The sequence below is a fragment of the Hyla sarda genome, chromosome 1 (genome assembly GCF_029499605.1).
Source record: "Hyla sarda isolate aHylSar1 chromosome 1, aHylSar1.hap1, whole genome shotgun sequence".
Taxonomy (NCBI): Eukaryota; Metazoa; Chordata; class Amphibia; order Anura; family Hylidae; genus Hyla; species Hyla sarda.
In genome coordinates, this window is record NC_079189.1 from 302,079,428 (window position 1) to 302,102,351 (window position 22,924).

General features: G+C 42.8%; 1 protein-coding gene across 7 annotated transcripts in view; it reads left to right on the forward strand.

Annotated features, from left to right (window-relative positions):
* Nucleotides 1-22,717, forward strand: part of JAK3 (Janus kinase 3) — a 264,164-nt gene extending 241,447 nt beyond the window's left edge. For all 7 annotated transcript variants that reach the window (XM_056518127.1, XM_056518128.1, XM_056518131.1 and 4 more), the window contains 3 exons: nt 3,277-3,394; nt 3,472-3,582; nt 21,768-22,717. In XM_056518127.1, coding sequence (XP_056374102.1) covers nt 3,277-3,394; nt 3,472-3,582; nt 21,768-21,890 — 352 coding nt within the window. In that variant the 3' untranslated portion in view covers nt 21,891-22,717. The remainder of the gene's footprint in view (nt 1-3,276; nt 3,395-3,471; nt 3,583-21,767) is intronic.
* The last annotated feature ends 207 nt before the right edge of the window (nt 22,718-22,924 follow it).

The window sequence follows — 22,924 nt, forward strand, 5'->3', positions numbered from 1 at the left end:
TTTCTCCATGTTGAGTTTGAGAAAGCAGGAGGAGAAAAAGAAGAAAGGCCTGACAATCTAGGATTTTGGATTGAAGGGAGATGACATCAGAGCCAGAGAGGTAGATTTGCGTGTCATCAGCGTAGAGGTGGTACAAGCCATGGGATTCAATAATCTGTCCCAGGCGAGGGTGTAGATAGAGAAGAGTAGGGGCCCCAGCCTTGGGGGACTCCAACAGAGAGAGAGGACGAGGTGAGGAGGAAGCGTAAGCTTGGGAGACACTGACTGTGCAGTTGGTGAGGAGATCCAGGAGAGGGTTAAGTTTGTGATGCCTAGCGATGAGGGGGATTGTAACAAGGGAGAGTGGTCTAATGGTGTGGTGTGTTTGAGAGATTTGATATGGAGCAGAGGCGGGTGAAGAGTAGTGGTGGGCACAAATATTTGCATTTCAAATTTTTATCGCGAATTCGCGAATATTGCGAATATATTCGTTATATATTCGAAATTGCGAATATTTGTTTTTCCGCATATGTGCATATTTGCATATGCGCATATGTGAATATTCACATATGCGCATATTCACATATTCGCATATGTGAATATTCGCATATTCCTTCTTTTCACTTGTGGGCCAATTGGAATGATGCAAATACACTTGTCAGAGGTTATCAACAACATCCCTAGCAACCAATAGCAAAGTTACCCACCCCCTCAAAGTTTTCTTCCTCGAATACGCGAATATGAAAATATTCACATATGCGAATATTCACATATAACGGATACCCAAAATTTGTGAATATAGGACGAAAATTCGTCTATATATATATATATATATATATATATATATATATATATATATCGTGAATTCGAATATGGCCAATGCCGCTCATCACTAGTGAAGAGTAGATCAAGTGTGTGACCCTTTTTATGGAGATGTCCAAGGAGAGGAACTGTAAGAGCCAGGTGAAGGGGTATTTGGATATTTGAGGGGAGTAGATGTGCACAGAGTGTACTTAAATGGAAAGGAAAGCAATAGATGGGAGAGATGGGAGACACAGTTCTGTGATAATAGCAGGCCAGCTCCACCACCGTGCTTTTTACCAGTGTGGGGGGAAATTGAAGGCCGCCGTAGGAGAGTGTAGCAGGGGAGGCAGTGTCAGAGAATGTAAGTCAGGTTTCTGTAAGGCCTAGTTTGCGGGCAATAAAGTGGTCATGGATAAATGTGAGTTTGTTGCAGACGGAGCATGGGTTCCACAGTGCACCTAGGAGGGGGGGGGGGGGGAGAGGAGGTGAGCGGATGCATTTTAGTTTAGAGGGATTGTGTCATAGTGGGGTTGCTGGTCGGAGATGGAAGGGGGACATGATGGCTGGGATTTGGTGAGGGGGCAAAGGGTTAGGGGAGATGTCGCAAGCAGCTAGTAGAAGCAAGGACATGTCTATTCTTTCTGCGGAAACCGGAATTTGAATTTCCGCACCAAATGTTTCCGGCACAAAAATTCTGCTATGTGCACAGTGCAGCAGAATCCCATTGAAATCTGTGGAATCTCCGTGCGGAATTCCAATGCGGTAACCCACACGAATTACTCTGCCTCTGCGCTCTAAACTCATTGCCCTTTCCATCTCATCCCTCCCCTAGACATAGAATTGTATAGGCAGCATGTAACCTGATCTTTCATTGAGTTGCTAGTCCATCTTGTAACCAAAAGACAGAATTGAGCTGCTTTTTCAGAGGGAATTAAAGTTTATCATGGGGTGCAGGAGAGGAAAGAAGCATTATTAGAGGAGAAATAAGCATTTTTTTTCTCTGATAAGATATGTTGCAAAGTTTCTTGCATATACTGTTACCATTAATTTATGCAAAGTTTGTTAAATGATGGCGGCCATTTAAGGACAACAAAATGAAAGTAGTGGATAGTGGAGTGGTCATCACAAAGCCTTGACCTCAACCCCACAGAAAATGTATAGGCAGAACTGGAAAAGCATGTGCGAGCAAGGAGCTACAAACCTGATCCAGTTACACCAGTTCTGCCTAGAGTAATGAGCCTAAACTTCCAGCAACCTATTGTAAGAAGCTTGTGAGCGGCATAGCAATTAAGACACATTTATTAAACTGTATTCTTCTCTCAACAAAAAGACGACTGAATTGTGATTGGTTGCTATGGCAACATAGTTTTTCTTTTAGACAGTTTTCGATTATCTTTCCCAGTGTCTCAGGTATTCCTATACTTCACATTCTTGAAATACACTAGTGATACGAACTGAGAGGGAATGTTTACTAAAGGGTTTTGCATTATGCATAGCGCTGAACAGTAATAGATAGATTGCTATAAACAAAAAAAGTATTAAAAAAAAAATTTCAAGAAATCTGAATAGCTCCTTTCCCAATCCAGTTCCCCCCATATTTTACAATAAAATGTTAGGGGGGGGGGGGGGAAAACATTTGGTATCGCCACATGCAGAAATGTACAAACTCTTAAAATTTAGTGTTATTTATCACACATGGTGAACAACGTAAACATAAACAAAACCAAAGTCCAAAATTGCTGACTCTTGGTCACATTTCAGAAAATAAGGAATGAAAAGTGATCAAAAAGTCACATGTACATAAAAGTGGTACCAGTAAAAACTACGCAAAAAAAATTAGCCCTCATACAACCCTATATATGGAAAAATAAAAATAAAATTATAGGGAGTCAGAATAGTGCAATTTTAACTTGCTTATTTTCTTTAAAAGGTTAGTTGTTTTTTTTTTAAAGCAGTACAATAATAGTAAAGCATGTAAAGATGGGTATCATTTTAATTGTATTAACCCACAGAATAAAGAGAATATATCAGTTATAAGCCATAACATAAAAGGAGAAGAGGCAAAAATGAAAATGCAAACATGTCTTTAACGGGGTATTCCAGATGAAACAGAGGAAGTTGTGTAGTTCTTTCCAGTCTGACCACAGTGCCCTCTGCTGACACCTCTGTCCGTGTCCAAAACTGGTGTAAATTACCATAGCAAGCCTCTTCTGCTCTGGACAGTTACTGGCATGTACAGAGGTGGCAGCAGAGAGCACTGAGGTCAGACTGAAAATAAATACACAACTTCCTCTGTAGTATACAGTAGCTGATAAGTACTGTAAGGATTGAGATTTTTTTTAATGAAAGTAAGTTACAAATCTGTATAACTTTCTGCCACCAGTTGATTTTAAAACATTTTTTTCCCTCCGGAGTACCCCTTTGGATGGCTGTAGTATGTGTTCCATTAACCTATTAAATGAATGCACTCAATATTTCTTTTCATTCTTTCAGGCATGCCCCTGAATCACTTTCCGATAATATTTACTCCCGGGAGTCAGATGTCTGGAGTTTTGGGGTCCTGCTCTATGAACTGTTTACATATTGTGAAAGAAGTTACAGTCCCTCAGCTGTAAGTCAATGACACCTTAAGCAGATGTCAGAAGCTCTATGAGAATCCTAATTAAACATATTTGTTGACTTCTCTAGGAATATCGTCGAATGATGGGACCTCACAATTCCCAGCAAACTGTTTGTGGGCTTGTGGAACTGTTACGAGCCAAGGAAAGATTGCGCCGACCACCAAGTTGCCCACTGGAGGTATGCACCTTACCCAGAACATCTGATGGTGGCTCAGGGTGTACATATGTGGTGGCCCAGTACGGGAGTTGTTACCCCTGCACCCTTGCTGCCCTCTCAGGTAGCCTCCCTTCAGTGTCCCTTGGGCCCCCTTGCACCTGTTCCCCAATGTACATATGTTTACCATGTATTATTCTGTGTAATGTGTGAAGAAAATGTTGTCAATTTGAGACTTTTTAACATGTGAGTTGTCATGTGATTGTTACCCAGGAGGTATCAGTGACCAGGTGACTTAACCTCTTAAGGACTCAGGGCATACCTGTACGCCTGGTCCCGGTCTATAACATGGGGTCACGCCATGACCCCGCGTCATAACGAAAGCAGGGACCCTGGGCTAATAGCGTGCGGCACCGATCCTTGTGCAGCACACTATTAACCTTTAAGATGCGGCATTCAAAGTTGATTGCCGAGTCTAAAGTAACAAAAATACAATGCCTGATGCGCACAAAACGCATTGCATGTTGGGAATAAACTGATTGCTTTATCCATCGCCTGGTCCCTCAGTGCCTTATTTTCCACTGGTTTGGAGGTTGTTGGTTTTATTGCATTTTATTGTGGAGTGGCAGCAGAGGGATCCACATATATGCTCTTTTCCAAGTTGTGCTGGCCTTTGCACAACTTATATTGGTAAGCACATTTTTTACCATCAACATTTCTTTTATCATCATTTCTTTGCACCATGGAGCGCTCCTCTTTGTCGTTTTTGTAAAAATACAATCCCGGCAGCTCAGTCGGGCTGATCGGGACCATCGCAGTGAAATTGCGATGTCCCAATCAGCTAGAAGGCGTGTGGAGGGTGCGTAACTTGCCGCCGACATCCGATCGGCGATTGATTGCTTCAAGCCTGAAATCCAGGCTTGAGCAATCGACTGCCGCTAATACTGATCATTGCCATGTTAATGCATGGCAGTGATCTGTGTAGAAGATCAGTGTGTGCAGTGGTACAGCCGCTAGAGGGGGCTATATATCATTGCAAAAAAAAAAAGTGTGAAAAAAAGTTAATAAAGATCATTTAACCCCGTCCCTAATAAAAGTAAGAATCACCCCTCTTTTCCCATAAAAAAAAATAATAATTATGTGAATAAAAATATGTGGCATCACCGTGTGCGGAAATGTCAGAACTATAAAAATATATGATTAATTAAACCACACAATCAATGGCATACGTGCAAAAAAATTCCAAAGTCCAAAATAGCATATTTTTGGTCACTTTTTGTATCATGAAAAAAAGAATAAAAGCGATCAATAAGTCCAATCAATACAAACATAGTACCTTTAAAACCGTCAGATTACGGCGAAAAAAATTTGCCCTCATACCGCCAAAAACATGGAAAAATAAAAAAGTTATAGTGTTCAAAAAGTGTCAATTTTAAACGTACTAAAAATATTCATTTTCGTGCATGTAGTTATGATTTTTTCCAGAACTAAGACAAAATCAAACCTATATAAGTAGGTATAATTTTAATCGTATGGACCTACAGAAAAAAGAAAAGGTGTAATTTTAACTGAAAAATCCCATGTTTTTCCATCGATTTTTTAGTAAAATTACTAATGTCAGTGCAAAGTAGAATTGTTGGCGCAAAATTTAGTATGAAATTTTAGGTGCAAAATTGAAAGGGTTATGATTTTTAAAAGGTAAGGAGGAAAAAATGAAAGTGCAAAAACGGAAAAACCCTGAGTCCTTAAACCCTTAACCTTTCAGGACGCCGGGCGTATGCATACGCCCTGCATCCCGAGTCCTTAAGGACGTGGGGCGTATGCATACGCCCGTGGGAATGCCGGTCCCTGCCGCTAGCCGGTTGGGGACCGGACCGGGATGCCTGCTGAAATCATTCGGCAAGCATCCCGGCACATCGCCCAGGGGGGTCCTGAGATCCCCCCATGTCAGCGATCGCAGAAAATCGCATGTCAATTCAGACATGCAATTTTCTGCTATTCCGAGCTGATCGGGTCTCTGGTGACTGATCACCAGGAAAATAGGGATGATTGGAGCTGTCAGTGACAGCCCCGATCATCCGGAGGGCTAGGAGTGAGGTCGCAGTGCTGCGATCTCCTCCTATTCCCTGCCATTGGTCAGAACTGATTCTGACCAATGGCAGAGCAGGACAGCGGGTTGGCAACCCCCCCGTTCTGGCCACCCCTGGATGTCAAGGGGAACATGGGGAGAAGATGGAGGCCGGTACCTGGAGGAGAAGATGCCTGGGAACCGCTGATCGTCGCTGGAGACTGCAAAGATCCTGGCTCAGGTAGGGAAATGACGGGGGGGGGGGGGGGGGGGAATTAAAGTGAAAGTGAAAGTAAAGTGATCTTTACTGTGGCAACCACTAGGAAGGCCAAACTGCAACTTCTAGTTTTTGCAACATTTGGAGGGTCACAGTTTGGAGACCACTGTTACAGTGGTGCCCAAACGGTAGCCCTCCAGATGTTGCCAAACTACAGCTCTCAGCATGCCTAGACTGCCCAGGCATGCTGGGAGTTGTAGTTCTGTAACATCTGTCCCTTCAGATTTAGCAATTTTCATGACATTTTTGAAAATTGCTGCTCTACTTTGAAGCCCTCTAATTTTTTCAAAAAGCAAAAATATGTCCATTTTATGATGCCAACATAAAGTGGACATATTGTATTTGTGAAGAAAAATTAAATTTATTGTGAATATCCATTTTCCTTACAAGTAGAGAGCTTCAAAGTTAGAAAAATGCAAAATTTTCATGAAATTTTGGGATTTTTCATCAAAAAAGGATGCAAGTAACGCCGAAAATTTACCACCAAAATAAAGTAGAATATGTCACGAAAAAAACAATCTCAGAATCAGAACATTTGGTGAAAGCGTTTTTGAGTTATTATTTCGTAAAGCGAAGGTGGTCAGAATTGCGAAAAAGGGCTCAGTCCTTAAGGTGAAAAAGGGCTGCGTCCTTAAGGGGTTAAGGAACCAGCCCCTTTTCGCCTTACTTTAAGCATTAATATCTCTGGGGTGCTTTTACCTTTAATTCTGATTCCGAAATTGTTTTTTCGTGACATATTCTACTTTATGTTAGTGGAAACATTTCATTGATACTTCATTTCTTGGTGAAAAATTCCCAAAATTTTTGAAAAGATTTGAAAATTTTGCATTTATTTAACTTTAAAGCTCTCTGCTTATAAGGAACCTGGATATTCCAAATAAATTATATATTGATTCACATATACAATATGTCTACTTTATGTTTGCATCATAAAGTTGACATGTTTTTACTTTTGGAAGACATCAGAGGGCTTCAAAGTTCAGCAGCAATTTTCCATTTTTTACAAAATTTCCAAATCGACATTTTTCAGGGACCAGTTCAGTTTTGAAGTGGATTTAAAGGGCCTTTATATTACAAATACCCCATAAACGACCCCATTATAAAAACTGCACCCCTCAAAGTATTCAAAATGACATTCAAAAAGTGTGTTAACCCTTTAGGTGTTTCACAGGAATAGCAGAAAATTAAAGGAGCAAATTCAAAATCTTCATTTTTTACGCTCGCATGTTCTTGTAGACCCAGTTTTTGCATTTTTACAAGGGGTAAAAGGAGAGAAATCTTCCTAAAATTTGTAACATAATGGAGTAAGGAAATACCTCATATGTGTATCTCAAGTGCTCTGTGGGTGCACTACAATGCTCCGAAGAGAAGGAATGGCAGTGGGATTTTAGAGAGTGAGTTTTTCTGAAATGGTTTTTGGGGGGCATGTCACAGTTAAAGGGGTATTCCGCCCCTAGACATCTTATCCCCTATCCAAAGGATAGGGGATAAGATGTCAGATCGCCGCGGTCCCGCTGCGGCACCGCGCTATCATTACAGCACAGAGCGAGTTCGCTCTGTGCGTAATGACGGGCGATACGGGGGACGGAGCAGCGTGACGTCATGGCGCCGCCCCTCGTAACATCACGGCCTGTCCCCTTAATGCAAGTCTATGGGAGGGGGTGTGACGACCGCCACGCCCCCTCCCATAGACTTGTATTGAAAGGGGCGGGCCGTGACATCATGAGGGGCGGAGCCGTGACATAACGATGCTCCGGCCCCTGTACCGCCCATCATTACGTGCAGAGCGAACTCGCTCTGTGCTGTAATGATAGCGCGGTGCCGCAGCGGGGATCCCGGGGGTCCCCAGCAGCGAGACCGCGGCGATCTGACATCTTATCCCCTATCCTTTGGATAGGGGATAAGATGTCTAGGGGCGGAATACCCCTTTAAGAAGCCCCTATGGTGCCAGAACAGCAAAAAAATTTAACACATGGCATACTATTTTGGAAACTACACCCCTCAAGAAACATAACATGGGGTACAGTGAGCCTTAACACCCCACAGGAGTTTGACGACTTTTCTTTAAAGTTTGATGTGTAAATGATTTTTTTCCACAAAAATGCTAGTTTTCCCCCAAATTTTTTATTTTTACAAGGGGTAATAGGAGAAAATGCCCCACCCCCCAAATTTGTAACCCCATCTCTTCTGAGAATGAAAGTACCCCATGTGTGGACGTCAAGTGCATTGCGGACGCACTACAATGCTCAGAAGAGGAGGAGTCACATTTGGCTTTTGGAAAGCAAATTTTGCTGAAATCGTTTTTGGGGGGCATGTCGCATTTAGGAAGCCCCTATGGTGCCAGAACAGCAAAAAAAAAAAACACATGGCATACTATTTTGGAAACTACACCCCTCAAGGCAAGTAACAAGGGGTACAGTGAGCCTTACAGTGATCATTTATTTCTAAAATGCTGGTTTTCCAGCCAAATTTAACATTTTTACAAGGGGTAATAGGAGAAAATGCCCCCCAAAATGTATAACCCCATCTCTTCTGAGTATGGAAATACCCCATGTGTGTACGTTAAGTGTACTGCGCGCGTACTACAATGCTCAGAAGAGAAGGAGTCACATTTGCAAATTTTGCTGAAATGGGGGGGGGGGGGGGGGGGCATGTTACATTTAGGAAGCCCCTATGGTGTCAGAACAGCAAAAAAAAAAAAAAAAAAACACATGGCATACTATTTTGGAAACTACACCCCTCAAGGCACATAACAATGGGTAAAGTGAGCCTTAAAGCCCCGCAGGTGTTTGATAAATGTTCAATAAAGTGGGATGTGAAAAGGAAAAATAAGATTTTTTACACTAAAATGCTGGGGTTACCCCAAATTTTACCACAATCTTACCACAAGTGGTAACAGGAGAATATGTCACTATAAATTTGTAAGTACATTTCTTTGGAGTAAGGACATGCCTCATATCTGGACATAAACAGCTGTGCGGGTGCACACCAGGTCTCGGAAGAGTAGGAGGGCAGTCAGGGGCCTTGAGCTTCTACTGTCCATAGCTGCCAATGGAGCCAGAACAGGGGGTAAAATACTATAATGGGGTACAGTGGGATGTAAAATCATAAAACAGGTTATGTTCCCAGAATGATGACCCAGAGCATTGCCAAAACTAAAAAATATGCCGACCCCAAACCCTGTGCGCTGAATCATCATTCTGGGAATGTGATGTGTGTGGCTTTCCCTAGCTTGTTTCCTCAAATGCGCACCCCGCTCAGGTGGAGAGAAAGCACTGTGGATTTGAGGCAACATAAAAAAAGTCCCCGATGATAGTGACTCAGTGACCCATGACCAATTTTTTGAAAAAATACCCCCAGAGGTCTTATCATTTTCTTCTTTTTTTTTTTTTTAAATGAAACATTTTTTAGGGCAATTTAGTGGTTTATGGGGGTTAAAACTTGGAATATACTCTGGACTTGGGACACTGGGGTCAAATTATGGAAAATGAAAATGAAAAGGGAAAATTTAGCACTGCATGGAAATGTGATACTCCCTGAAGCAGTTTTTAATGCAGAGGCCTGGATGATCAGGGCAAGTGTCACATTCAGTGGTGGTGCCCTTCCGTAACACACTGTGGGGGACTTCACCTGGAAAGTGCTAGCCTGGGGCGATCTTGGCACCTATTACTTCAGTTCCTTGAGAACTCCGGCCTGCTCTTTCCCGATCGCCAAAGATCAGGGCCTTTAGGACTTCTTCTTGTAACTGAAGGTATGTCCCTGTGTTGCCAGCGTGCTGGGACAGTACAAAATAGTTGTACATGGCAACCTGTGCCAAGTAGACCGCAACTTTTTTGTGCCATACCCGTGTTTTGCGCATGGCATTGTATGGCTTGAGGATTTGATCAGGGAGATCAACTCCCCCCATATACCGATTGTAGTCCAGAATACAATCGGGCTTGAGGACCGGTGTTGTGGTACCTCGCACAGGGACAGGTGAGCTGCCGTTCCCATGAATAGTAGTCAGCATAAGCACATCCCTCTTATACTTATACCTGACCAGCAACAGGTTTTCATAGGTAAGGGCACGGGACTCACCTTTGGGAATAGGTGTCTGGATAAAATTTAGAGGGAGGCCTCTCTGGTTCTTCCGCACGGTCCCACAAGCGGACGTGGATCTGAAAGCAAGGGATGTGAAGAGAGGGATGCTGGTATAAAAGAGTTCCACGTACACGTGGTAACCCTTATCCAGCAATGGGTGCACAAGCTCCCAAATGATTTTCCCACTAACACCCAGAGTGGGGGGACATTCTGGGGGTTCAGTACAGGAATCTCGTGGGGGGGGGGGCGCAGAGAAGTATGTAGTGTGTGTGTTTGGTGTGTACTTTATATAACGGTGTGTGATTATAAAACAAATTAAAAAACGCTGCGACCCCTCAAAAAATGGGGGGCCAAATGCAGCGCCCTGAACCCCTAATAGGGCCCGGGTCATGCTGAAAAAACTGCGGCAGACCCTTGAGGACCTATTAGGTGGTCAGGGGGGAATTATTTTTTAAACTTTTTTTTTTTACTTTTTTTCTATTGTTAACCTCCTACCTGTCCCTGCATACAAACTAACCCTGACTTAAGGACCCTTCTTCAGCCCTGGGGGTCTCCGATCTCAGCAGAGGGGGGGGGGGGGCTCCCTGGCTCCTTCTCACAGCTCTGGCCACTGACTGAACTCTGTGGGCTAGCAGAGCTGCGAGAAGGGGACATTAACCCCTCTCCTGCAGGCTGCTCCTGGGGGGGGTGACAAAATCGCCACCTCCCCATAGATACAGGAGGTGATTGGGGGTGTATTCTACACCCCCGATCACCATGTATCTCCGGGTCATCAGGTCACACGTATGACCAGAATCGCCGCAAATCGCCGGTGTGAATTCACCAGCGATCACTGACATGGGGGTCTCAGTACCCCCCCCCCCTGGGTTTTTGATAGATATCAGCAGTCACCCCGGTCCGGTCTCCACCCGGCGCGTGGCGGGGACCGAAATTCCCATGGGTGTACAGGTACGCCCTGGGTCCTTAAGTACCAGGGTGTCAGGCCGTACCTGTACGCCCTGGGTCCCTAAGTGGTTAAAGTGGTACTCCACTGAAGAACATCTTATTTTAAATCAACTGTTGCCAGAAAGTTAAACAGATTTGTAAATTACTTCTATTAAAAAATCTCAATCCTTCCTGTACTTATCAGCGGCTGTATACTACAGAGGAAGTTCTTTTCTTTTTGCATTTCCTTTCTACCTAACCACAGTGCTCTCTGCTGATACCTCTGTCCATGTCAGGAACTGTCCAGAGCAAGAGAGGTTTGCTATGGGGATTTGCTCCTACTCTGGGCAGTTCCTAAAATGGACAGAGGTGTCAACAGAGGGCAATGTGGTCAGACAGAAAGGAAATTCAAAAAGAAAAGAACTTCGTCTGTAGTATACAGCAGCTGATAAGTACTGGAAGGATTGGGATTTTTTTAATGGTCTTCCTTCCTGCTGAGGTCCAGTCAAGTCGAGCCTAAGTGTGTGTCCAGAGTCATAGGAGGCCTCAAGTCAAGACTGTGACTGTGGCTTACTTGCAGGTTGGTAGCTTATGGCTGCAGTCTTGACTTGAGAAATCCTATGACTCTGGACACACACTTAGGCTCGGCCTGACTGGACCTCAGCAGGAAACAAGACCATTAACCCCTTAAGGACCCAGCCATTTTACACCTTAGTACCCGGCCATTTTTTGAACATCTGACCACTGTCACTTTAAACATTAATAACTCTGGAATGCTTTTAGTTATCAATCTGATTCTGAGATTGTTTTTTCGTGACATATTCTACTTTAACACAGTGGTAAAAAAAATTTGTAACTTGCATCCTTTCTTGGTGAAAAATTTGAAAATTTTATGAAAAAATTGAAAATTTTGCATTTTTCTAAATTTGAAGCTCTCTGTTTGTAAGGAAAATGGATATTCAAAATATTTTAATTTTTTTTTCACATATACAATATGTCTACTTTATGTTTGCATCATAAAATTGACAAGTTTTTACTTTTGGAAGACACCAGAGGGCTTCAAAGTTCAGCAGCAATTTTCCAATTTTTCACAAAATTTCCAAACTCACTATTTTTCAGGGACCAGTTCAGGTTTGAAGTGGATTTGAAGGGTCTTCATCTTAGAAATACCCCACAAATGACCCCATTATAAAAACTGCACCCCCCAAAGTATACAAAATGATATTCGGTCAGCCTTTTAACCCTTTAGGTGTTTCACAGGAATAACAGCAAAGTGAAGGAGAAAATTCACAATCTTCATTTTTTACACTCGCATGTTCTTGTAGACCCAATTTTTGAAATTTTACGAGGGGTAAAAGGAGAAAATGTATACTTATATTTGTAGCCCAATTTCTCTCGAGTAAGGACATACCTCATATGTCTATGTAAAGTGTTCGGTGGGCGCAGTAGAGGGCTCAGAAGGGAAGGAGTGACAAGGGGATTTTGGAGAGTACGTTTTTCTGAAATGGTTTTTGGGGGGCATGTTGCATTTAGGAAGCCCCTATGGTACCAGAATAGCAAAAAAAAACATGCCATACCATTCTGGAAACAAGACCCCTTGAGGAATGTAACAAGGAATAAAGTGAGCCTTAATACCCCACATGTGTTTCACGACTTTTGCATACGTAAAAAAAATTAAAAAAAATTTCATTAAAATGGGTGTTTCCCCCCAAATTTCACATTTTTGCAAGGGTTAATAGCAAAAAATACCCCCCAAAATTTGAAACCCCATCTCTTCTGAGTATGGAGGTACCCCATAAGTTGACCTGAAGTGCACTACGAGCGAACTACAATGCTCAGAAGAGAAGGAGTCATATTTGGCTTTTTGAGAGCAAATTTTGCTCGGGGGCACTTCGCATTTAGGAAGCCCCTATGGTGCCAGGACAGCAAAATAACCCCCACATGGCATACCATTTTGGAAATTAGACCCCTTGAGGAACGTAACAAGGGGTACAGTGAGCATTTACCCCCACTGGTGTCTGTCAGATCTTTGGAACAGTGGTCTGTACAACATTTTTAATTTGCACAGCCCACTGTTCCAAAGATCTGTCAGACACCAGTGGGGTGTAAATTCTCACTGGACCCCTCATTACATTCCGTGAGGGGTGTAGTTTCCGAAATGGGGTCACATGTGGGGTTTAGTTTTTTTTTTGCGTTTGTCAAAACCGCTGTAACAATCAGCCACCCCTGTTCAAATCACCTCAAATGTACATGGAGCACTCTCCCTTCTGGGCCTTGATGTGCACCCCCAGAGCACTTTGTGCCCACTTATGGGGTATCTCCGTAGTCGGGAGAAATTGCATTACAAATTTTGGGGGCTTTTTTCCCTTTTACCTCTTGTCAAAATGAAAAGTATAGGGCAACACCAGCATGTTAGTGTAAAAAATTTATTTTTTTACACTAACATGCTGGTGTAGACCCCAACTTCACATTTTCATAAGGGGTGAAAGGAGAAAAAGCCCCCCAAAATTTGTTAGGCAATTTCTCCTGAGTACGGCGATACCCCATATGTGACCCTAAACTGTTGCCTTTAAATACGACAGGGCTCCGAAGTGAGAGCGCCATGCGCATTTGAGGCCTGAATTAGGGATTTGCATAGGGGTGGACATAGGGGTATTCTACGCCAGTGATTCCCAAACAGGGTGCCTCCAGCTGTTGCAAAACTCCCAGCATGCTTGGACAGTCAACGGCTGTCCAGCAATACTGGGAGTTGCTGTTTTGCAACAGCTGGAGGCTCCATTTTGGAAACAGTGGCGTACCAGACGTTTTTCATTTTAATTGGGGAGGGGGGCTGTGTAGGGGTATGTGTATATGTAGTGTTTTTTACTTTTTATTTTATTTTGTGTTAGTGTAGTGTTTTTAGGGTACAGTCACACGGCCGGGGGGGGGTTACAGCGAGTTTGAGCTGCCGCGCAAAATTTGCTGCATCGCAAACTTGCAGCCCGATACTCACTGTAAGCCCCTGCCCATGTGAAAGTACCCTGTACATTCACAGGGGGGGGACCTCCAGCTGTTGCAAAACTACAACTCCCAGCATGCACAGTCTATCAGTGCATGCTGGTAGTTATAGTTTTGCAACAGCTGGAGGAACACGGGTTGGGAAACACTGAGTTAGGAAACAGACAATGTTTCCCAACCAGTGTGCCACCAGTTGTTGCAAAACCACAACTCTCAGCATTCTCAAACATGCTGGGAGTAGTAGTTCAGCAACATCTTTAGAGCCAGATGTTGCCAAACTACAACTCCCAGCATGCTTGGAGTTGTAGTTTTGCAACATCTGGAGGACTACAGTTTGCAGACCACTAATACAGTGGTTCTTAATCTGTGCCCTTCCAGATGTTGCAAAACTACAACTCCCAGTATGCCCTTACTGTCCAGGCATGCTGGGAGTTGTAGTTCTGCAACATCTGAAGGGCCAGATGTTACAGAACTACAACTCCCAGCATGCCTGAACAGTAAGGGCATGCTGAGGATGTGTAGTTTTGCAACATCTGGAAGGGCACAGTGGTCTCCAAACTGTGGACCTCCAGATGTTGCAAAACTGCAACTCCCAGCATGCCCAGACGCCAAGGGCTGTCTGAGCATGCTGGGAGTTGTAGTTTACAGGGTCCCAATACAGCAATGCATGTCGCTTTATGGCGACGTGCATTGCTGTAAAGGGCCCGACCGCGGCTGAAGATCTACTCACCTGTCGCTGCCGCCGCCGTCTTCATCGCAGGGATCCGGGTCCCCATGTCGGCGATCGGAGAAAATCGCATGTCAATTCAGACATGCGATTTTCTCCAATTCCGGGCTGATCGGGTCTCTGGTGACCCGATCACCCAGAAAATAGGGCTGATCGGAGTTGTCAGCAACAGCCCCGATCAGCCTAAAGGATAGGAGTGAGGTCGCAAAGCTGCGATCTACTCCTATCCCCTGCCATTACTCAGAACGGAGTTCTGACCAATGGCAGCGCAGGACAGTGGGTTTCCATGGCAACCCCCCATTCTGCTCGCCCCTGGATGTCGAGGGGCTCTGGAAAGAAGATGGAGGCCGTACCTGCAGGAGAAGATGCCTGGGGACCTGGAATCTTCGCTGGAGCCTGCAGGATCCTGATCAGGTAGGGAATCAACAGTGGGGGGGGGGGGGGGGGGAATTGAAAATGAAAGTAAATCGATCTTTACTGTGGCAACCACTAGGGGGGCCAAACTGCAACTCCCAGCATGCCCAGAGAGCCAAAGGCTGTCTGGGCATGCTGGGAGTTGTAGTTTTGCAACATCTGGAGGGTCACAGTTTGGAGACCACTGTCACCAAACTGCAACTCTCAGCATGCCTTGACTGCCCAGGCATGCTGGGAGTTGTAGTTCTGTAACATCTGTCCCTTCAGATTTAGCAATTTTCATGAAATGTTTGAAAATTGCTGCTCTACTTTGAAGCCCTCTAATTTTTTCAAAAAGCAAAAATATGTCCATTTTATGATTTCAACATAAAGTGGACATATTGTGTTTGTGAAGAAGAATAAAATTTATTTGGAATATCCATTTTCCTTACAATTAGAGAGCTTCAAAGTTAGAAAAATGCCAAATTTTCTAAATTTTCATGAAATTTTGGGATTTTTCACCAAAAAAGGATGCAATTAACGCCGAAAATTTACCACCAAAATAAAGTAGAATATGTCACGAAAAAACGATCTCAGAATCAGAATATTCGGTAAAAGTATTTTCGCGTTATTTATTCGTAAAGTGACGGTGGTCAGAATTGCGAAAAAGGGCTCAGTCCTTAAGGTGAAAAAGGGCTGCGTCCTTAAGGGGTTAAGTAACAAACTCTGTGTTTTGCAACCAGTGGGCCTCCAGCTGTTGCATAACTGGAACCCCCAGCTTGCACGAACAGCCAAAGTGCATGCTGGAAGTTATAGTAGTATTCCTCCAGCTGTTGCATAACTATAAGTTCCAGCATGCCCTTCGGATGTCACTGCATGCTGAGAGTTGTAGTTTTTGCAACAGCTGGAGGCACACTGGTTGCAAAACACTAAGAGTTTGTTACCTAACTCACTGTTTCGCAAGCAGGATGCCTCCAGCTTTTGCAAACTACAACTCCCAGCATGCACTGATAGACCGTACATGCTTGGAGTTGTAGTTTTGCAACAGCTGGAGGCGCACTGGTTAAGCAACAAACTCTCAGTGTTTTGCAACCAGTGTGCCTCCAGCTGTTGCATGCACAGAAAGCCAAAGGGCATGGTGGGAGTTGTAGTTTTGCAACAGGGTACAGGTTACATTCACACAGGTGGGGTTTACAGTGAGTTTCTCGCTGCACGCTTGAGATGCCGCAAATTTTCCGCTTCAGCTCAAACTCCCAGCGGGAAACTCACTGTAAACCCCACCCGTGTGAGTGTGCCCTAAAAAAACTACACCTCAGTACACTACACATACACAAAATAAAGGGTAAAACACTACGTATACCCCTACACAGACCCTCCCCCCCCCCCCCACCGCCAATAAAAATGAAGAACGTCTAATACGGCAGTGTTTCCAAAACGGAACCTCCAGCTGTTGCAAAACAACAACTCCCAGTATTGCCGTACAGCCATTCACTGTCTAGGCATGCTGGGAGTTTTGCAACAGCTGGAGGCACCCTGTTTGGGAAACACTGCCGTAGGGTAATGCAAATCCCTAATTTAGGCCTCAAATGTGCATGGCGCTCTCTCACTTCGGAGCCATGTCATATTGCAAGGCAACAGTTTAGGGTCACATATGGGGTATCACCATAATCGAGAGAAAATGCCTAACAAATTTTTCTCCTTTTACCCCTTTTACCGCATTTTTATAAAAAAATAAATAATTTACACTAACATGCTGGTGTTGCCCCATACTTTTCATTTTCACAAGAGGTAAAAGGAAAAAAAGACCCCCAAAATTTGTAATGCAATTTCTCCTTAGTACAGAAATACCCCATATGTGGACGTAAAATGCTCTGCGGGTGCACAACAAGGCTCAGGAGCGAGAGCATCATGTACATTTGAGGTGATTTGCACAGGGGTGGCTTTACGCAAAAAAAAAACCCATAAACATAAAAGCAAAAAAAAAAAACACCCACATGTAACCACGTTTTGGAAACTACACTTCTCATGGAATGTAACAAGGGGTATAGTGAGCCTTAACACCCCACAGGTGTTTGAAGAATTTTTGTTAAAGTTGGACGTGAAAATGAAAGATTTTTATTTTTTCACTAAAATGCTGCTGTTATTCCAAATTTTTCATTTTCACAAGGGGAAATAGGAAAAAAAGCCCTCCAAAATTTTTTACACCATTTCTTCTGAGTATATAAATACCCCATATGTGGACGTAAAGTGCTCTGCTGGCGCACTACAATGCTCAGAGGAGAAGGAGCGCCACTGGGCTTTTGGAGAGAGAATGTGTCTGGAATTGAAATTTACAAAGCCCCCATGGTGCAAGAACAGAGCCCCCCCCCCCCCACATGTGACCCCATTTTGGAAACTACACCCCTCAGGGAATGTAATAAGGGGTGCAGTGAGCATTTACACCCTACAGGTGTCTGACAGATTTTTGTAACTGTAGTCCGTGAGAAATTTAATTTTTTAATTTGCACAGCCCACTGTTCAAAAGATCTGTCAAATGCCAGTGCGGTGTAAATGCTCGCTGTACCCCTAATTACATTCTGTGAGGGGTGTAGTTTCCAAAATGGTGTCATATGTGGGGGGGGGGGGGGGGTCCACTGTTCTGGCACCACGGGGGGGGGGCTTTGTAAACACACATGGCCCACAACTTTCATTCCAAACAAATTCTCTTTCCAAAAGCTCAATGCTGCTCCTTCTCTTCTGAGCATTGTAGTTCGCCTGCAGAGCCCTTTACATCCACATATGGGGTATTTATATACTCAGAAGAAATGGGGTTAAACATTTTGGGAGGCATTTTCTTTCCTATTACCCCTTGTGAAAATGAAAATTTGGGGTAACACCAGCATTTTAGTGAAAAAAATTTACATTTTCATTTTCATATCCAACTTTAACGAAAGGTCGTCAAACACCTGTGGGGTGTAAAGGCTCACTGTGCCCCTTGTTACGTTCCTTGAGGGGTGTTGTTTCCCAAATAATGTGCCATATGGTGCCTTTTTTTTTTTTTGCTGTTCTGGCACTACAGGGGCTTCCTAAATGCGACAATTCGCCCAAGAACCATTTCAGCAAAATTTTCTTTCCAACGAAAAGACGTCAAACACCTGTGGGGTGTTAAGGCTCCCTGGACCACTTGTTATGTTCCTTGAGGGGTGTAGTTTCCAAAATAGTATGCCATGTTGTTGTTTTTTTTGGTGTTTTTTTATGTTCTGGCACCATAGGGGCTTACTAAATGTGACATGCCCCCCAAAAAGTCCAAAAGCCAAATGTGACTCTTCTCTTCTGAGCATTGTAGTTCACCCACAGTGCACTTGACATCCATATATGAGGTATTTCCATGCTCAGAAGAGATGGGTTACAAATTTGTGGAGGCGGGGCATTTTCTCCTATTACCCCTTGTAAAAATGTAAAATTTGGGGGGGGGAAACTGCATTTTAGTGAAAAAAATTTCATTTACACATCTGACTTTAATGAAAAGTTGTCAACCACCTGTGGGGTGTTAAGGCTCACTGTACGTCCTTGGTCCTTTTGGGCCTCCCTGACAAGGAGAACTCTCTACATAAGCGATCTCTCCTCGCACACCTTATCTCAGCGTCCAAATGCCTGATTCCCCTCCACTGGAGGCAATCAGCCCCAAAGTTGCACACATATGTAGGATGCAGGAACTCTCTAGCTGGGGTACACGCTCATATGACATATATTACGCCACATGGCAACCGTGGCTCACTTACAAATTTAGGAAACCTAGCTTTATTTGAACACTGTACAGTCCTTCCATGTACTTTCCTGTGATTCATCCCTTAACCCCCCTCCCCTCACTGTACCCCTTCTTACATTCGTTGAGGGGTTTAGTTTCCAAAATAGTATGCCATGCCCCCAAAAACCATTTCAGAAAAACTCACTCTCCAAATTCCCATTGTCGCTTCTTCCCTACTGAGCCCTCTAGTGCACCCATAGAGTACTTAACATCCATATATTAGGTATTTCCTTACTTGAGAGAAATTGTGTTACACATTTTAGGGTGATTTCTCTCCTTTTACCCCTTGTAAAAATTCAAAAACTGGGTCTACAAGAACATGCGAGTGTAAAAAAGGAAGATTTAGAATTTTCTCCTTCAATTTGCTGCTATTCCAGTGAAACACCTAAAGGGTTAACACACTTTCTGAAGGTCATTTGAATACTTTGAGGGGAGCAGTTTTTATAATGGGGTAATTTATGGGGTATTTCTAATATGAAGGCCGTTCAAATCAACTCCAAAACTGAACTGGTCCCTGAAAAATTCAGATTTTGAAAATTTGGGGAAAAATTGGAAAATTGCTGCTGAACTTTGAAGCCCTCTGATGTCTTCCAAAAGTAAAAACATGCCAACTTTATGATGCAAACAGTAGACATATTGTATATGTGAATCAATATATAATTTATTTGGGATGCCTATTTTCCATATAAGCAGAGAGTTTCAAAATAAAAAAAAATTCTACATTTTTCATCAAATTTTGGAATTCTTAACCAAGAAATTATGCAAGTATCGACAAATATACCACTAACATAAAGTAGAATATGTCACAAAAAAACATTCTCGGAATCAGATTGAAAAGTAAAAGCATCCCAGAGATATTAATGCTTAAAGGGGTTATCCACCATAAGGTGATTTTAGTATGTACCTGGCAGACAGTAATCGACATGCTTAAGAAGGATCTGCGCTTGGGGCTAAATGGCTATGTTGTGAGATTACCATAATACTGTGGCTAGCTTTTTGTGAACTGGTATTTCCTGTTTGACTTTTCATTTTTTGACTACAAATCCCACAATTCCATTTTTCTCCCTCCCGCACATCAGCAACCCCACCCATTGAAACATAAATGAGCTGCATCCATTCACAAGACCTGTGGTTTTCAATCAGGGTGCCTACAGCTGTTGCATTAGTTGCAGATTGATCCCTCTCCCACCAAGCGATCACTCCACCCATTGAAGCAGACAGGTCCTTGTCATCAGCTGACTAGTGAGTCAGGTCTCGGCTGCATTGCAACCTGAGAAAAATCTGAGACAACAGTCATTTTGTATGCTGATAAAAATAAATATTGAAGTGAAAATCACATAAGAAGTGTGAGAAAACCATCACACACACAGGTACAGACACCATAGTATGAGCAACACTAACTATACAGCCCCTGTAGCACAGTCAAATATAAAAAATGCCTGGAATACCCCTTTATAGTGACAGTGGTCAGATGTGCAAAAAATGCTCGTGTCCTTAACCCCTTAAGGACCAAGGACGTACCGGTACGTCCTTGGTCCTGCTCTTCTGATATAACGCGGGGTTACACAGTAACCCCGCGTCATATCATGGCGGGCCCGGCGTCATAGTGAAGCCGGGACCCGCCTCTAATAGTGCGCAGCGCCGATCGCGGCGCCGCGCGCTATTAACCCTTTAGCCGCGCGCTCAGAGCTGAGCCACGCGGCTAAAAGTGAAAGTGAAAGTTCCCGGCAAGCTCAGTCGGGCTGTTCGGGATAGCCGCGGCTAATCGCGGCATCCCGAACAGCTGACAGGACAGCGGGAGGGCCCCTACCTGCCTCCTCGCTGTCCGATCGCCGAATGACTGCTCAGTGCCTGAGATCCAGGCATGAGCAGTCATGCGGCAGAATCGTTGATCACTGGTTTCTTATGAGAAACCAGTGATCAACATAGAAGATCAGTGTGTGCAGTGTTATAGGTCCCTATGGGACCTATAACACTGCAAAAAAAAAGTGAAAAAAAAAGTGAATAAATATCATTTAACTCCTCCCCTATTAAAAGTTTGAATCACCCCCCTTTTCCAATAAAAAAAAAAACCACAGTGTAAATAAAAATAAAAATAAACATATATGGTATCACCGCGTGCGGAAATGTCCGAATTATAAAAATATATCATTAATTAAACTGCTCGGTCAATGGCGTGCGCGCAAAAAAATTCCAAAGTCCAAAATAGTGCATTTTTGGTCACTTTTTATATCATTTAAAAATGAATAAAAAGTGATCAATAAGTCCTATCAATGCAAAAATGGTACCGTTAAAAACTTCAGATCACGGCGCAAAAAATTAGCCCTCATACAGCCCCATACACGGAAAAATAAAAAAGTTATAGGGGTCAGAAGATGACAATTTTAAACATATTAATTTTCCTGCATGTAGTTATGATTTTTTCCAGAAGTCCGACAAAATCAAACCTATATAAGTAGGGTATCATTTTAATCGTATGGACCTACAGAATACATATCAGGTGTCATTTTTACCGAAAAATGTACTACGTAGAAACGGAAGCCCCCAAAAGTTACAAAACAGCGTTTTTTTTTTCAATTTTGTCGCACAATGATTTTTTTTCCTGCTTCACCATAGATTTTTGGGCAAAATGACTGACGTCATTACAAAGTAGAATTGGTGGCGCAAAAAATAAGCCATCATATGGATTTTTAGGTGTAAATTTGAAAGAGTTATGATTTTTTTAAAGGCAAGGAGCAAAAAACGAAAATGCAAAAACGGAAAAACCTCCGGTCCTTAAGGGGTTAAAGGGGTTAAGCATTCTAAACTTATGAATTGCAACTGTTCTCATCTGGGGTAATGAGAGACAAATTGCAGAAGGATTAACACTCAGAGATTGTGACGTTCAGTTTATATGCGTTTAGCCCCTCTTCATCATATATTGTATAAACATAACATATATCTATCTTTATTGCAGGTCCATGAGATGATGAAGTCCTGCTGGTCATTCCAACCATCTGAGCGACCAACATTCAGTGCACTAGAGAATCAGTGTGAAGAGTTACGGAGAACACATCAAAGAAGGCCTAGATTCAGTTAGAATTGAATGCATACTTTTTAACCAGTCTATGTAAAAATTTGCAAGGAACACAAGTACATGTGTATTTCACCTAAGGCTACATTTACATCACCGTTGTGCTCCGACCAGACACCTGACAGACCCCATTCAAGTCAATGGGATCTGTCGGGAGCCGGCAGTAGTGTCTGTTGTGCAGTGAATCAGTTCTTCTCCTTTGTTTTTTGCCAAATGGGCCCCTTGTGTAACGGAAATCACTGGTTCCCAGCTGATCACATTGACTTGAGGGGGGTTTTAGAGGTTCCGTTATTTTAGGGGAGATGAGAAAAAAACTCCTGTCTTTCCATAGGTTTTATGTTAAAGTTCAATCCTATGAAATGTGTGTCAGAGTCTAAATTTAAAAATAAGGAAAGAATTTACGTGTTACAAAATAACATCTTATTGGCAACTCTGTGGAAGAATTTTGTGGCAAGAGTTTAATTCCCTTGCTGATACATGATATGATGCTTTATAAATGTGGTAGGCTTTACATATAATGTTTGGATATTCTGGGCCCTCTAAGTGAAAGACATTCCATGTAGTCACTATCTTTTAGATGAGGGCCTTGAATACTATTTACACTCCCTTTTTTATTTTTTAAATGCTGCATTTCCAAGAGCCATAGTGTTTATGGCAATTGCACTTTCGCTTCTCATTCCTGCCTTGCAAGTGCATTTTTTTTTTCATTTTCCAACAACATAGCTATATGAGGGATTTTTGTAATATCACTATTTAGGTACCATAAAATGTATTGAGAAATTCTGTAGTATGGAATGGAAAAATGCTCTGATATGTGGTATAAATAATGTTAATCTTATTTCATATGTCAATAAAAATTATAATTATATCAAATTTATATAGTTTTGTTCTATATATAGATTTTATATATATATATATATATATATATATATATATATATATAAAAATAGCAAAATAAAGAGGTTTGGGGAGCACCGTGAAGCAGGATTCCAGATCCACGTGGGTGCCAAGCTCCGGGAACAGACCAATTCCCACGAAGT